This window comes from Hevea brasiliensis, chromosome 18 (genome assembly GCF_030052815.1).
Source record: "Hevea brasiliensis isolate MT/VB/25A 57/8 chromosome 18, ASM3005281v1, whole genome shotgun sequence".
Lineage (NCBI taxonomy): Eukaryota > Viridiplantae > Streptophyta > Magnoliopsida > Malpighiales > Euphorbiaceae > Hevea > Hevea brasiliensis.
Genome location: NC_079510.1, coordinates 45,343,337 through 45,356,041, shown reverse-complemented (window position 1 = coordinate 45,356,041; position 12,705 = coordinate 45,343,337). Strand labels below are relative to the sequence as shown.

General features: G+C 31.4%; 3 protein-coding genes across 3 annotated transcripts; 1 reads left to right on the top strand and 2 right to left on the bottom strand.

Moving 5' to 3' along the window:
• Positions 1 to 267: 267 nt before the first annotated feature.
• LOC110641805 (alkaline ceramidase TOD1) lies at positions 268 to 3,591 on the bottom strand. The gene is made up of 4 exons (XM_021793644.2): positions 3,257 to 3,591; positions 2,927 to 3,130; positions 2,107 to 2,667; positions 268 to 951 (listed from the first exon to the last, which is right to left on the bottom strand). Exons 1-4 carry the CDS (start codon positions 3,504 to 3,506, stop codon positions 602 to 604), a joined length of 1,365 nt encoding a protein of 454 aa, XP_021649336.2. The 5' UTR covers positions 3,507 to 3,591; the 3' UTR covers positions 268 to 601.
• Positions 3,592 to 5,991: 2,400 nt separating this feature from the next.
• On the bottom strand, positions 5,992 to 7,509 carry LOC110641793 (uncharacterized). Its single transcript, XM_021793631.2, has 4 exons — positions 6,899 to 7,509; positions 6,661 to 6,807; positions 6,401 to 6,478; positions 5,992 to 6,284 (listed from the first exon to the last, which is right to left on the bottom strand). The coding sequence occupies exons 1-4, from the start codon at positions 7,250 to 7,252 to the stop codon at positions 6,075 to 6,077; spliced, it is 789 nt and encodes a 262-aa protein (XP_021649323.2). The 5' UTR covers positions 7,253 to 7,509; the 3' UTR covers positions 5,992 to 6,074.
• Positions 7,510 to 7,841: 332 nt separating this feature from the next.
• LOC110641794 (uncharacterized) lies at positions 7,842 to 9,582 on the top strand. The gene is made up of 4 exons (XM_021793632.2): positions 7,842 to 8,418; positions 8,878 to 9,018; positions 9,118 to 9,201; positions 9,315 to 9,582. Exons 1-4 carry the CDS (start codon positions 7,903 to 7,905, stop codon positions 9,420 to 9,422), a joined length of 849 nt encoding a protein of 282 aa, XP_021649324.2. The 5' UTR covers positions 7,842 to 7,902; the 3' UTR covers positions 9,423 to 9,582.
• Positions 9,583 to 12,705: the final 3,123 nt, after the last annotated feature.

Below are 12,705 nucleotides of genomic sequence, written 5' to 3'. Positions count from 1 at the left end.
GATATTTTATATTTAAATATTATAAAATTAATAAATAATTAAAATAGTACTATATAATCTATTATTATATTATATAATATATTTAATCATAAATTATATATAAATTTTATAATTAGTAATTGTATAATTTAAAAATACTTAAAATACATATATATTATATGATATATTACATATTAATAATTTAATTTAAAATTTATATGCTAATTCACATATAACTTTTTTTTTTAAATAATTATATAAAATTATTTTAAAAATTGAAAATCAAAATAAATCAAATTAGAATAAAAAATTTTACTAAATTAAAATTAAAATAATAAAAATTAAACTAAAACTATACTAAAATTTGAATTTAATTTCAATTCCTAAGCAGAAGTTAAATTAATTTAGAACCGCACACGTATAAGGCCTTCCAGAAAATAAAATGATCAAACCTCTATTTGAAGGGCAAAAGGAACAAAGCCTGCCAGCCTGTTATTCTTTGTCAGCTTTTTCCTGTGAAAGTTTATTCGTTCGCCGTCTTTTTCTTTTCTTTTCTTTACAATCTTCCCCTGTTTCTTTATCCTTTCTTTCTGTGCTAAGTCTAATAAGTTAAGAGACAGAATCAATTATGGTATTCCCCCCACATTTCAAACAGATACTTCTGGCACTTGCTACAACAGCTGCTATTAACAAACAAATCTTGGCTAACCCTTTTGGGCTTTCCAGGTTTCGAAATTTCCCTTATACTGGTTCTATCTTTTTGCAGGTTGTGCCTGTACTCCAAAGCCACCTGCTCAAACACTTCTACCTCAAACATGTTTAACCTGAGCTTTGGGTTCATGTGATCTCTAATATATGCAAAAGCCAATTGATCTCTTGGGTTAAATGCTTCCAACTCATTGAACATAAGGCACGAGAATAGATTGCTGCTGGGTCCATGCTTCCTTAAGATCAAAGCACTATCGGGCACATCTGGCAACTCAAAAACAGAACAAATAGACATTTATCTTTTCTACCGATCATCTTCTTGATTTTCTTTTAATGAAATAGTAATGCATTTAAAATTCCTAGTAAACGACAGATCAACTACCACATGCAACTGAATAAACAACACCCCATATGAAAATGACCCTTTAAACCTGCCACATGCAACTAAATAAACAACACCACACATGAAAATGACCACGCATTTCTATACGGTGTGCACTTCATTATTTTTCCATGAAATTTCTTTGGGTCCACATTTCTTAACGAGTTAACATTACTGGGTGATCCCATATGAATTTTGTTATTTTCTTAACAAGTTCATATTTATTGGATGATCCCATATGAACTTTTTGTTATTTAGTTAATTTTCTGAAGAAGGGGAAGGGAGACTCTAATCTGAATTAATTTAAAAGTTATATCTATTATCAAATTAAATAGGCTTATCAGAAATATATAATTGTTACTTAGAATTTAGAGCTAAAGTCTAAGCGCCTATTTGATATTGAGTTTGGAGGGCTTATTGCAAATAAAAACATCATTTTAGATACCGTTGAAAAAAGCAGTTTGTAAAAAGTTATTTTATTATTTTAATATTTTTACGATTAAAACTTATTAAATTTAATTTTAAATTAATTTTTAATACTTTCTAATTAATATATTTAAAAAGATAATTTTTTCAACAACAATTTTAACAGTAATACTAAACAGACCCTAAAACTAGCTAGTGCAACCTTTTAATCTCAGGTTCTATTAGCATGACTCAATAGACCATGAAGAAAATTCACTTTGAGGAAACTATCTACGCAGTCATTATTCACTTAAAGCACAATTATTTCTCAAACGACCCTCCACTAGAGAAGATCTGTTGGAGATTCTTTCTTAAACATTATCATTGCAATGATTACTCCATGAAACTTCAAGATCAAGCCTAACAATTTTCCTTCTCCTTTTCCTACTGAAAGAAGGAATCATAAACAAGTGCACCGCTGACTCATGACATGTTAAAACCAAAATTAGTTCAGGGGAATCAAGAACCATTTTAGCACTTGTTTACCTTTCAAATGCCACAAGAAGAAAAGAAAAAGAAATTCATAAATAATGTGAAGCAATGAAGAACGAAGATTTAAGAGTCTTGTTTACCTGAAGGATAGGGGAGTTTAGTGGGTGTCCATGGCTCCAATCCATTCTCGCAATATGTCTCCATTTGTAACCTCAAAGCATCAATATCCCACCATTTCCTCCACCTTGCAGTTGCCAATGCTTCTTCCATTGTATGTGTAAAGTATGGATGTTTCGATATCGCCATGTCCACTTTCTTTGATACAACTAATGTGTGGATCAACAATAGTGGATCCACCATTAGTTGCAGCTTTGCATCTATCCAAATGCTAAATTTCGAGTTTGGAAAAAGTCTATGAACCAAGTATTTAGGTATTACTCCATTCATGGCTGGATTTTCATACAAGTGCGTGCTTGAAACCTTAAGAATTCTCCACACACCTACACTATATTGAAAGGATTCTCTTGATATTAATTGATGATGGTTTAGTTCTTTTAGGGTTATATCATCCACAAACATGAAGAAACACACGTTATCTAGTGTTTTGGAACCAAGGGTTTTTGGTTGCCGGATTTTGTCATGGTTATTGAAGATTGCCGAGACTACAGCTACTCCATTACAGCTCTCCATTGTCATTCTATCTGAATTATACACAAATGACAAGGAGAAACCCTGTTAATTGAATTAACTTAAATTTTGAATTTCAACCATAACAAAATAAGAAGAATTTCCAGAATTGGAATGTTCCTGATTCTTTGAGGTGACAGCATTGGTGATTTTGTTTTTTGATCTAAAAGTTTCATTGGTTTCACCAACTGGGACTCAAAATGGTAAAAAAAGAAGAAAAAAAATGGAAATGAATTAAATTCTCAGGAATTCACGCAGGACAAATAAACTGACCAGAATCACTGACTGGAAACTTCTTAAAGAACCCACAAGGAATCTCCACGCTATCATTTAAATGATGAAAATAGGACATCCTCTTCTGGTTACTGAAATTCCCACCGAAACTCTCACCGTTTCCTTCCATATACCTCAAATCCTGGGAAGATACAGTTGAATTCCGACATAAATCTTGGATCTCTTGCAATGCAATCCAATAATCTAACAACAAAAACCAATACCCATTAATCAGAAACCAAAACAGAACCAGTTGAACCCATAATTCAACACCCAAAGAAGAAGAAGAATAAACAGAGAGAGAGAGAGAGAGAGATCGTATAGTGGTACCAGAGAAATAAACAGGGGAGGAACAATGGTTGCGATTGGTGGGAATGGCATACTTGTGTTCTCCATAGGTGGGAGGGTAAGAGAAGAGAGGAACCTGGATGGGATCGAAAGGAGATGATCTGAAGAGGCATTGGGTAGGGTGGAGAGAGGTGTAGAGAGCTAAAAACAGAGTGGAGAAGAGATATAACAGAGAGAAACAGAGAAGCTTTGATTGGTAGATGAGAGGCGTGGACAACATCGCGTTCCCCATAAACTCTTCTTCATGGGTTTTCTCGCCTTGATGGTGGTTTCTTCTTTTGCACTTTATTTTAGGGGAATTATATTATGCACTCGAGTTTACCTTAGCGTACGTCAGAGGTCAAAATGTTTATTTATTTTGCAATTTGAGAATATTTAATTTGGCTTTGATATAAACTAATTTGATTGATAAATTGCACATGTTAAGACTTCCAAATTTGTGTGCATCATATTCATCACCACTAATTTATTTTGAATTATCATGAAAACTAGTAAAGTTTTACAATTAAGAAATTAATAACTATTATAATTAAGATTATATTTGGTATCACATAATTAAAATTATAATATAATTAAAATTATAATATAATCACGACTGTATTGTATATTTTAATTACGTTATTTGATAATATTAAAATATTTGATATAATAAGATAATAATTATATAACTCAATTAATTATATTTAAAATAATATAATAGTCATTACATACAAAAATTAGATGCAATCATATTATTCATTTTAATTTTTTTATTTATTATCAATATTATCATCACCGTTAGGTCACTATTATTACTACTGTCACTACTCCTACTATGTCACCACTACAACCGTCATCACAACTACTGCCACTATCTTGTTACCATCATCGATATCACCATCACTAGATCACCGTTATCATCACATAATTATTATTATCTCCACCATCACTATTACCTCACATTCCCATCACCATCACCATCACCATCACCATTTAATTACTATTGTTACCGTCACCACCACTACCACTTGATTACTAATCATAGCAACTATAACTATTATTATTATTATATTATATTACTTATATTTTTATTTTACAATCAAATAAAAAAATATAACCACAATTACATTATATTATATTATAATTTTGATTATATTATATAATTAATTATATTACATTATATTACGCTCTACTAAACATAATCTAATTTGACATAATTTATCAAATAAATCTTTATATTTTTTATAGCTGTGTACTCATAGAAAAATAAAATATTTTTTAAATAAACTTTTTAAAAAAAAATTAAAAGATAGAATTTCATATTTATTTTTATATATGTTTTTATATAAAATACTGTAAAATTAATTTAAAATTTAAAATTTTAATTAAAGATTAGAAAACCATTCTACGGAGTTTTTCATTGTTTTTCTTTTTTATATTCAATTGAAACTTAATGGACTATAACTATACGCTACATTATAGCTATAGGCTACGTGGTTGTAGTTAGCACTCTCCATTGAGATAATAGATGGATGAAAAGATTTAGATTTGAGATCTTTCCTACTTTTTACATCTTAATGCATATTTTGTATTGAGGAAAAAAGAGAGAAAAATAGTCGGGAAAGAAAAAAAAAATAATTTCCTTATTTTATTGAAAGAAACAAAAAATAAAAATTCAATTCTTCTATTTTATGAAAAGGAAAAGGAAAAGGAAAAGAGAAAAAATTGTGATGATTTGTGTATTTGTTTTCAGCCCAAATTAGGGGAAAAAGAATAAAAAAAATATTAATTGTTTTATTTTTTTTTCTATGCCCTTTAGTCCTACAATAGCTTTTTTTTTTTAATATAATTTTCCTTTTTATATGAATTTTATTATCCTTATAATTCAATTTATTTTAGTTTCTCCTACTTTTCTTTCCACAAAACAAGTCCTGAAAATAAAGGAAGATAAATTAGACTACTTTTGATTGACTCGCTGCTTTTTTTAAAACAAAAAATTTATTTTTTTTTTATTTTCTAATAAATATAATAATTTTCTCTAATAAAAATTACGGTATAATTTTTCTTAATTAAAATTGATTAATTATTTTAAAAATATTGATAATTTATAATAATAAAAAATAATCATATTATTATAAAATAAATAAAAAAATTAAAATTTTGTTAAAATAAAGTAAGTTTCTAATGCATGTCCAATATATATATTTTTTTCAATGAGAATTATGTTAAAAATTCCAACTTGGAATACGTGCATCCAATTGTTTGTTGCCAGTTTCTACTCAAGTGGGTGTGGATTTGCTGGTGTGGGGACCTTGGTTTCATTATGATGATCAAGTCGTTGAAGTTGCCAATAAGTTTAGTGGATTTGGAATTACTATTAATTATTTGATTGATTTGCTACGCTACGCTAGGCTAAACTTGTACGCTAGACTAAAAATGCGAAGGATCTTGACCTTGAGTTTCCCACTTACATATATGTATTATTACTTGTATGCATCAAGCTTCTTAAGCCAACAATGAGTGATATCACCACATATACAGTCTTTTTTTTTTCTTTTTAATAAGATATTACACAAAAGTTCACACACCAAATGAAAAATTGAGAATAGGAAAATTCTTATCCATACTCAGTCTATCATGAATTCAAACTATATATATATATATATAAAAGACTCATATACTTAATAAATGGACTTTAAAATATACCTATCTTGATTTATAATGAACCAATTTAGACAAAAAAAATCCTGAGAATATATATTAAGATGCATGCATGAAGCTGTAAGCCTGTAGATATGGATTACCCTTTCTTGCTACTTCGTTATCTCTTAGTGTGAGCTTTGGTGATATCTTTTTTGAGCACCTGATCAACAACCTTTCCAAATTCATTGAAATTGGTAATGGCTTGGTGAGATTGGTCATCGTCTTGGGAAATTGGTGGAGACTGGAAGTGTGTTCGAACTTCTGTGAATTCTTCCCAATATTTGGAGGCTTCTTCTTTTGGAGAGTCTAACATGATGTGAATGATTGCCTGGAAGAGTTTTCCATGAACATGGCAAAATTAGGTGTTAGCTAAGCACATTAAGTTACTAAATACAGTTAGCCTATATATGTAACATGTGAATAGCAGGAAATACAAATCGTCACCTTATATAAAGGACGTCTTGCATCAGAAATTTCTTCGTGACTAAGGCATTCACATTTTAAAGCCTTATCGTAATCTCCCTAGAAATGCATCATCAAGAAAATTACGAGAAAATACAGAAAGAATGGCAAAAATACTGAATTTGGCTTTTGTCGGTGCTCTAATATCACTTGTTTATCATGAATCGAAATAAATAGGAATGCTTGCAGTTGCCAGTAAATGAATTGATGCAATAAATAAAATGGCAAGTGGAGTGAAAGACCTTGTAAATAAGCATTTCAACAAGCAACATTTCAATTTCATAAGCTTCTTGAGGTTTTTCCTCCATTCTGGCCTTTTTCACTGCACTTTCGAGTATTCCCACTGCAACTGCTTCCTTTCCACTCATTTCCAGCTTTGCAACAGCGCTCTTCCATGAAATTCATATATAAGAAGGCAAATGTCAGAACCAGAACCAACAGAAATTCAAGAAACAATAAATGCAAAAAGTTTTGGCTTACCTGCAGCTTTTTGAAATCAGGTTGTTCCTCTTCGAGTAGAACTTTTAATTCAGATTCAGCTGCGTTTAGTGATGCTGCATCTGCCCTAGCTTGATGGTAATCAGTTAGCCTTTCCATGGCCAGTTTGCCTCCATGTAGAGCTCCCATGGACATGGACCTTGCAAAAACACCATCATTTTTGCTTTTAAAAACATGTTTTGCATAATAAAATACCACGCATGTTCCTGCAATGATCACAATTGGAGTTGCTATTGCCGCCACTGCACCATAGTTGGTCTTTGCAGTAAAAGAATTTAAGAAATTCTCCAAGCGAAATTCGAATTTTCTCATCAGGTTATGAGTAAAATTAAACATAGCTAATCAATCCGTATTTTCACGATTTGTCTATAAAATGGAAACTCTTTCCTAAAGGAAGGACATCTCCAAATTCACGAGAGGAGATGATGAAGCTAGTTTCCAAAACTTGAAAGAACTTATAGTTGCGAATTGAGGGTGAACATTGAGGATTGCAACAGAAGCTCATTTATGGTCGTCAGATCAAATTATGCATGTTGATTTTAGTCTTGTTTGATAGGTAAAGAAACTTCACATGCGTTTACAAGAAGCATTGTGGACTGTGGCAAAATTTATACCTTCCCAAGATTTTAAGGAAAGAACTTTTCAAGATTTTCTTTGAGAATTCTTATGTTTCAAGAAAAAGCTTTATGCAGGTTGCTACACTATTAAGGAGAAAAAGAAGAAATTAATGGAAATTAAAGTGCTACATCTATAACATGTTTTTAGATCTTTTTAGTACATAATTCACAGCTTAAAATTAAATGCACATGATGATACTCTGATGCCTTGCCCAGTTAAATAATGTTACTTTTGTTGAAAGCAACAAAAAGATGCCTTGCTTGCACAACTTGAAAGGCTTTCTTAATTTCTGTATTCTCATCAATTATAACCATTTAAGGTGCAAACAAGAATTGTGGAATTCTAAATCCTCAAGACAAAAACCCGCCATGGAATCTATGCTGTTTCTTGGTAAAGGACCCACAGTTCCTACCCTTGCACGCATCCCTTCTTCTCTAAGCACTCCACGGGAGACTAAGCCTCATTTCAGTCTTAGCCATACTTGTGCTTATTCACTTACCAGTGTCAATACATGCCGGAAGCCGATCAGGCATGTCTTCTATCCAGTGATTCGTGCGCTAGACGGATCATCCACACCATCAAGAAATTGCAGGAATGAAAACAAAATTATGCGAGCCGCTGTGGGCGCATCAATAGCATTGTCTTGTGTTCTCGGTATCATCGTTGCCTGCTTGAAGATGAGCCCTAAAGCCATAGCAGGGCCTAGGGAATTATATCAGAAAGCTCCGCAAGCAGTACCAGCATATCCAATAGGTGGGAAGTCTGCACTAAAATCGTTACTGGACGTGAATATTTACCTGGCTTCAAGTAAATTAGAGCCCCCAGGAACTCCTTCCAGGCTTCCTGCAAGACCTTCAGCTGAAGAGGTTAACGGTGTCATAAAGGTTCTCTTCTTGCCATACTTTTTAACTATACTTTCTCTATTCATCTTTTTATCATTGAAAAATCACTCAATTTTAGTTAATTACTTGGCTAAAGCCGGCTCAAATCATCGATGAATTTATTTAAACACAAAATAATAAATTGAAGTTCAAGGTAAAAAACCATATAAAAATTAATAAATATAATTAGTAATAAGAATAAGTGTATTATATATATGATAAAAGTACGTAGAAGCTTCTTCGCTCGTATAATCTATAATTGGCATAAAGAACAGTTGAACACATCCATATGAGAAATGTTTCTACTCATTCTCTTATAAAATCAAGCTACAAAATCTATTTAATTTTATATAATGAGTACACAGATATAAATACAAATGAGAATGAGTTCGAACTTATAGATATATTATTCTCACAAGTGCAATGAATAGCCTGGGTTTTAATGCCTTGTCATGTTTGCAGATGGAGGCAATACGGATAATGAAATATGGGAACCCAGAAGATGCAGTGTTATTTCTTCGAAATGCATATAATAAATATAGATACGATCTTGAGCCTGCATACAATGTGGAGATGGCATTAGTAGAAATTCTCATCTGTCAGGTTTATCTACTTACTGATAATAAAACTATTACCAGGCCTTCAGGACAATTAGGCCTAAATCAAGATTTTAGTTAGTAATCTGTATACTTAATTATGCAGGGAAAATACATGGAAGCCTCGGAGTGTAACTGCATTAAGGATGACCAACGTATACTTTCAGATGGTCGAATTCCTCTTTACAAGGTTCGTTATAATGCCATCTGTTACAGCAAACTAGCTAGCTGCAGCATCCCACTTAGCCAACTAAATGGAAGCCTTGATATATAATGATTAATAATCTGTATCAATTCATGCAGGCTATCATATATACAATGCTGGATGACAAGGAAGAAGCAAAGAAATGGTGGGAAAAGTATGTGGAAACTGTTGAAGGAGAATTTGACCCTAGAAGCTCTAAAATTTAATTATATGAACATTCCAATTGCAAGTTTACAACTCCATTGTTTTATTCATGCCCTTGTTTAATACAATTATTCGCTCAGAATTTCTGTAATAAACTAGGAGAAAAGAAAAAGATGAAAATTGATCCTTAATTTTAGAATGCCAACCCAATTGTTATGTTAAGCTCATCTCTTGGGGCCTCGAGCCTGCAGGCTGAATTAAGCTTGGGTGGACAGGACAATAAAGGGTGACGTGCGAACCCAACACACATCATGTAGCACGTGTAGGAAAGGCCAATGGGCCATGTCTCCTTTCCTTCATTCTGTCATAAATTGTAAATGTCAATTTTATTCATTATAAAAATCACGTAATGCTATATTTTGGAGAATGAAAAAAATAAAAATTATCTATAAATATCAAGTAAATTCTCATTTCTAAACCTACCAAAATTTTTTCGATTTGCTTAATCATCAAATACCCAAATGACCAATTTTTCCTAACATTAATTTCATCTATTTTTTAATTTTTCAATTTAAAATTTTCTTATATTTTACTTTTTCTTTTCTTATAAAAAATTTAAAGACATCTAACAAATGGCAAACGTTAAAAAAAAAAAAAAAAAAAAAAAAAAAAAAGCATCTGGCCGAGCCCTGTAACTGTCAAACCAAAATTGTTGGAAACCAATTCCCTAAAATTCAGTTCATGCCCTTCATTTTCACGGACCGGAACTGAGCCATTAATGGTTGTCCGAACCTGAAAATGGCAAACAGAAGCTATAGTTGGTATTTTCTGATGAGGATGAAGAGAAATTATAGTGATATACTAAGAAACTGACATGGTGAAGGATGTGAGCTCCTAGTGATATCGTGAATAATTAAAATAATGAAATAAGGACCACGATGCCTGCTCAAGATATCTATGTTTTGGATTCCACGATTGAAAAACATTTTTCCATCTGATCGATGTGTGTGTATGTATATATGCCATCTGTTTTGGAGGAATCTCATACAGAAGTCCAATTTTCAGAAACTCGACAGTCATGTTTCCCAACCACATTGTCACATGCACTCTACATTCAAATAAAATAAAATTCTATTACCCATGTATCAATCTCAGAGTGCAGCATGATCTTCGAAATGAGTCATCATTAGGAAAATACACGTAATGGGAATTCAATTTTGATTTTCAACTTTAGAGATTAACCATAAATATAATTAGTTCCAGCTAGTTGGCCAAAACATATTTTATTAATTTCATTGAGAGATTATAGTAAAAATTTTGCCCATCAAAAATAACTATTCAGTAAAACTAAACACTCAGCCTAATAGGCCCATATGCATGCACGTCATATTTTTGTTCTGCTTAATATTTTTTTCAATGAAGTGTTGATTGAATAGTTAACACTGAAATTCTAAGATGATAATATTTTAAATTGGAACCTATGAGATGTTTTTAAGATTTTCATATTATTTCAAGAAGTCAAAGGATGATTAGGTTAGTGATGTTAAATACACTTGAGGGTGTACATTATTTGATTATAATTAAATAATTAAATTGATAAAATTAAGTTATTTTAGAAAAGATAATTTCAGCTTAGTTTGATTGATTTTTATTAGTAATTTTAAAAATTTTTTATTTTTGATTATAAATTCGATTGTTTATGATTTGGTAATCGAAATAATTGATTATATATTAAATAATATATTAATTATATTTTTTATTAATAATATATTATTTATAATATTATTTATTAATAAAAAAATATATTTATAAATAAAAATGATTAAAAATGTATTATTATTAATTAATTTAAAATATATATCACAATATTTTTAATTAATTCAATTGTAACAATGATTTCATTTAAATTTAATTTTTTCTAATTTTAATTTGATTTAATTAAAATTTTTGAAGTTAATTAAAAATTCAGTTTAATTCAATCCAGGTAAATGATTCTCACCCTGAAATACACCCATAGTAAAAAAGAAAAACTATATATGTTTGGGTGCTTGAATAACTAGCCCAACTGCCTACAAGCCAATATAAACGCCATTGCTGCCATGAAAACCTGATTTTGGTTTCCTTCTCCATGGTTCTTATCTGGCATGAAAGCCTTGTAATGTCATAAATCTCAATGTTTCATGTCATTTTTCCAATGAAGGGGTGCGTGTGTATTGTACAAATCAGAGGAAATTCCTTTCGTGTCTGGAAGGAATAAGTACGGATACAGAGGGTGGGGGGTGGTTAAGCTTAGCCCAAGCCTTGACTTGTGGATGTACATTGGAAACTTTCAGTAAACTGGGTGTGGTACATCATTTTATCCTCTGCTCTGACTTCCATTATTTATCACCTCGCGCGTGCTCTACCAATCTCTTTCTCCCGCTTTATACTACAGCCAAGTGGGACTGTATGCTTTAATTACGTGTCACACAGTGGGGCCTTGGCCATTCCTGCTGTGCCAGCATTGCACTAATAACTATCAAAATCTTAATATAATTTTAATTTAAAAATAAATGTCTGATTTTGACTTATAATATTAACACTTGTAAATTTAAACTTAATTTTAGGCTTTTTTTTTTTAATATTACCAAAAGCTTTATATTTTAATAGCATGTATGTTAAAATTGAGTAAATTAATTGTTCATAGGTATATCAACTGGAAGTGAGGACTTTGTGGGAAATTGAAATTGAATGGTAAAAATTAATTAATATTATTCTTAAAATATCATTTTATTTTTTTGACAACCTTAAAATATTATATTATTATTTCAAAGTTTTTATTATTAAAATATATTAAATTAAAATTTAAAAATTATAATAAATCATTTTGAAATAGTACTTTCTCAATAAACATTTTCGAAATTCGTAACGGCATCGCTGCAACCTAGAGTGGAAAGAGTGTGTGTGATTAAGAATGGAAAGGAGAGGTGGCTTATTGTGTACCGTTGATCTAGTACTAAAAGAGGAAACGAGACTGAAATCGGCAGAACACAGACAAGAGAAGAACTGAAGAAGGGCAGTCACTGGGTGACAGCTTGGTCAGAAAATAATAAAACAAAGGTGAGGTATAGGCCAACCTGGATACAATAGACTTGACAGAGAAATGGTGCGAATGAGGAATGTCCACGTCACCTGCCAAATCTGACGCAGCCTATCGTTCCACGTTTCCAAAGTCTGATTCGTTGGAGCGTAAGACTGCCACTTACGATTTTGGAACCTTTAGCACCACTCGCATGCGGCTACACGGTGGGTTTTTGGGTGTCCCAACTCCCACACACAGTATGCACCTTCCATGGTCTCTCTTAT

Excerpts from the sequence above, each read along its gene's own strand:
- LOC110641805 (XM_021793644.2), bottom strand. The coding sequence starts at position 3,506 with ATGGGGAACGCGATGTTGTCCACGCCTCTCATCTACCAATCAAAGCTT. Across the intron at positions 3,131-3,256 it reads CTCCCCTGTTTATTTCTCTG|ATTATTGGATTGCATTGCAA; the intron begins GTACCACTATAC and ends TTTTGTTGTTAG. Across the intron at positions 952-2,106 it reads TAAACTCCCCTATCCTTCAG|ATGTGCCCGATAGTGCTTTG; the intron begins GTAAACAAGACT and ends TTGAGTTGCCAG.
- LOC110641793 (XM_021793631.2), bottom strand. The coding sequence starts at position 7,252 with ATGTTTAATTTTACTCATAACCTGATGAGAAAATTCGAATTTCGCTTG. Across the intron at positions 6,808-6,898 it reads CTGATTTCAAAAAGCTGCAG|AGCGCTGTTGCAAAGCTGGA; the intron begins GTAAGCCAAAAC and ends ATTTCATGGAAG. Across the intron at positions 6,285-6,400 it reads CAAGACGTCCTTTATATAAG|GCAATCATTCACATCATGTT; the intron begins GTGACGATTTGT and ends AAACTCTTCCAG.
- LOC110641794 (XM_021793632.2), top strand. The coding sequence starts at position 7,903 with ATGGAATCTATGCTGTTTCTTGGTAAAGGACCCACAGTTCCTACCCTT. Across the intron at positions 9,019-9,117 it reads TAGAAATTCTCATCTGTCAG|GGAAAATACATGGAAGCCTC; the intron begins GTTTATCTACTT and ends TTAATTATGCAG. Across the intron at positions 9,202-9,314 it reads GTCGAATTCCTCTTTACAAG|GCTATCATATATACAATGCT; the intron begins GTTCGTTATAAT and ends CAATTCATGCAG.